The 1,384-nt window shown below is 9.6% G+C and overlaps 1 protein-coding gene across 2 annotated transcripts in view; it reads left to right on the forward strand.

The window, feature by feature from the left end:
- Positions 1-1,379, forward strand: part of LOC119585719 (protein salvador homolog 1-like) — a gene marked incomplete in the record, with an annotated part of 15,849 nt that extends 14,470 nt beyond the window's left edge. For both annotated transcript variants that reach the window (XM_037934407.1, XM_037934406.1), the window contains 1 exon segment: positions 1,342-1,379. In XM_037934407.1, the coding sequence (XP_037790335.1) occupies positions 1,342-1,363 (22 nt within the window).
- Positions 1,380-1,384: the final 5 nt, after the last annotated feature.

The following is a 1,384-nucleotide window of genomic DNA, read 5'->3' on the forward strand; positions in this document are numbered from 1 at the left end:
TAAAATATATTTTAAAATTATATATTTTATTTTTTATTCTTTATTATAATTTTTTATTTATTATTATATAAAATTATTTTTTATATATATTTATTTAAAATTTAATAATATTTTTTATTATATTTTTAAAAATTCTTTTTATTTTAAAATTATATTTATTATAATCCTTATTTTTTATATATATATTATATTCTATTTATTATATGTATATATATTTATAAAATTTATTATTATTATTATTTAATTTATATATATAATTATTTTTATATTTTTATATATTAATTTTTTCTTTTTTTATATAAAATTTTTTATTTTTTTATTTATATTTTTGTTTTATTTTTTTTTTTCCCTTTTTTATTTTTTTTTATTTATTTTTTTTATTTTTTTTTTCTATTTTGTTTTTTTTTTTTATTTATATGTATTTTTTTTTTTTTGTTTTATATTATTTAACGTATTTTTAATTATATTTTATTATTTTAAAAAATTATTAATTTTTTATGTATTTTATTAAATTTCCCCCCCTAATTATTTATTATATTTTATATTTTTATATTATATTATTATTTTTTATTATGAAATTTTATTATATGTTATATTATATATATTTTTTTATATTTTTTTATTTTTATTTTATATAAATTTTTCTTTTAATTATTAAATTAATATATTTATTTTTTTATTTATTATATTTTTATTATTTTATATTTTAATTAATTATATTATTTTTTTTTTTCATTTTTTCTTTTCTTTTTATTCCTTTTAATTTTCTTTATTACTTTTTATATTTTAAATTTTTATAATATTTTTATTATTTATATTTATATTTTATAAAAATTTATTATTTTTTATATTTCTTTTATTTATATTATTAATTTATATTTTTATATTTTATTATTATTTTATATTTATATATATTTTTTAATTTTAATTTATTTATTTTTATATATATATTTTTTATATAAAATATATATATATATATATTATTATTTTTTATATAATTTTATATATATGTTAAAAAATTTAAATTTATTTATATATTGGTTGAATATAGATAGGTAAATTTTTAAAATCTATAGTTTATATTTTTTATTATGTATAACCATATATATTTTTACCCCCTATTGTATAGGTTTTTGGGGATAATTTTTAAATTTTAGGGTAAAGGTGAAATATGCCAAAAGCAATGTTTTTTCTTCTAAGGCTCTGTTAGTTTGTGTATATCTTTTGTTTGTTTTCTTTTAGTATGACAGATATTAGATGTCAGTTGAAATACTGCAAAAGACAAAGAGAAAAAGACATGTTCTTTATTTTGATATTGATATCCTGTGATTACTTTTTCAGGAGGAGAGTGTATCGTCTCTAAGGCACTAAAAACTAAAAACCC

Source organism: Penaeus monodon, chromosome 20 (genome assembly GCF_015228065.2).
Source record: "Penaeus monodon isolate SGIC_2016 chromosome 20, NSTDA_Pmon_1, whole genome shotgun sequence".
NCBI lineage: Eukaryota > Metazoa > Arthropoda > Malacostraca > Decapoda > Penaeidae > Penaeus > Penaeus monodon.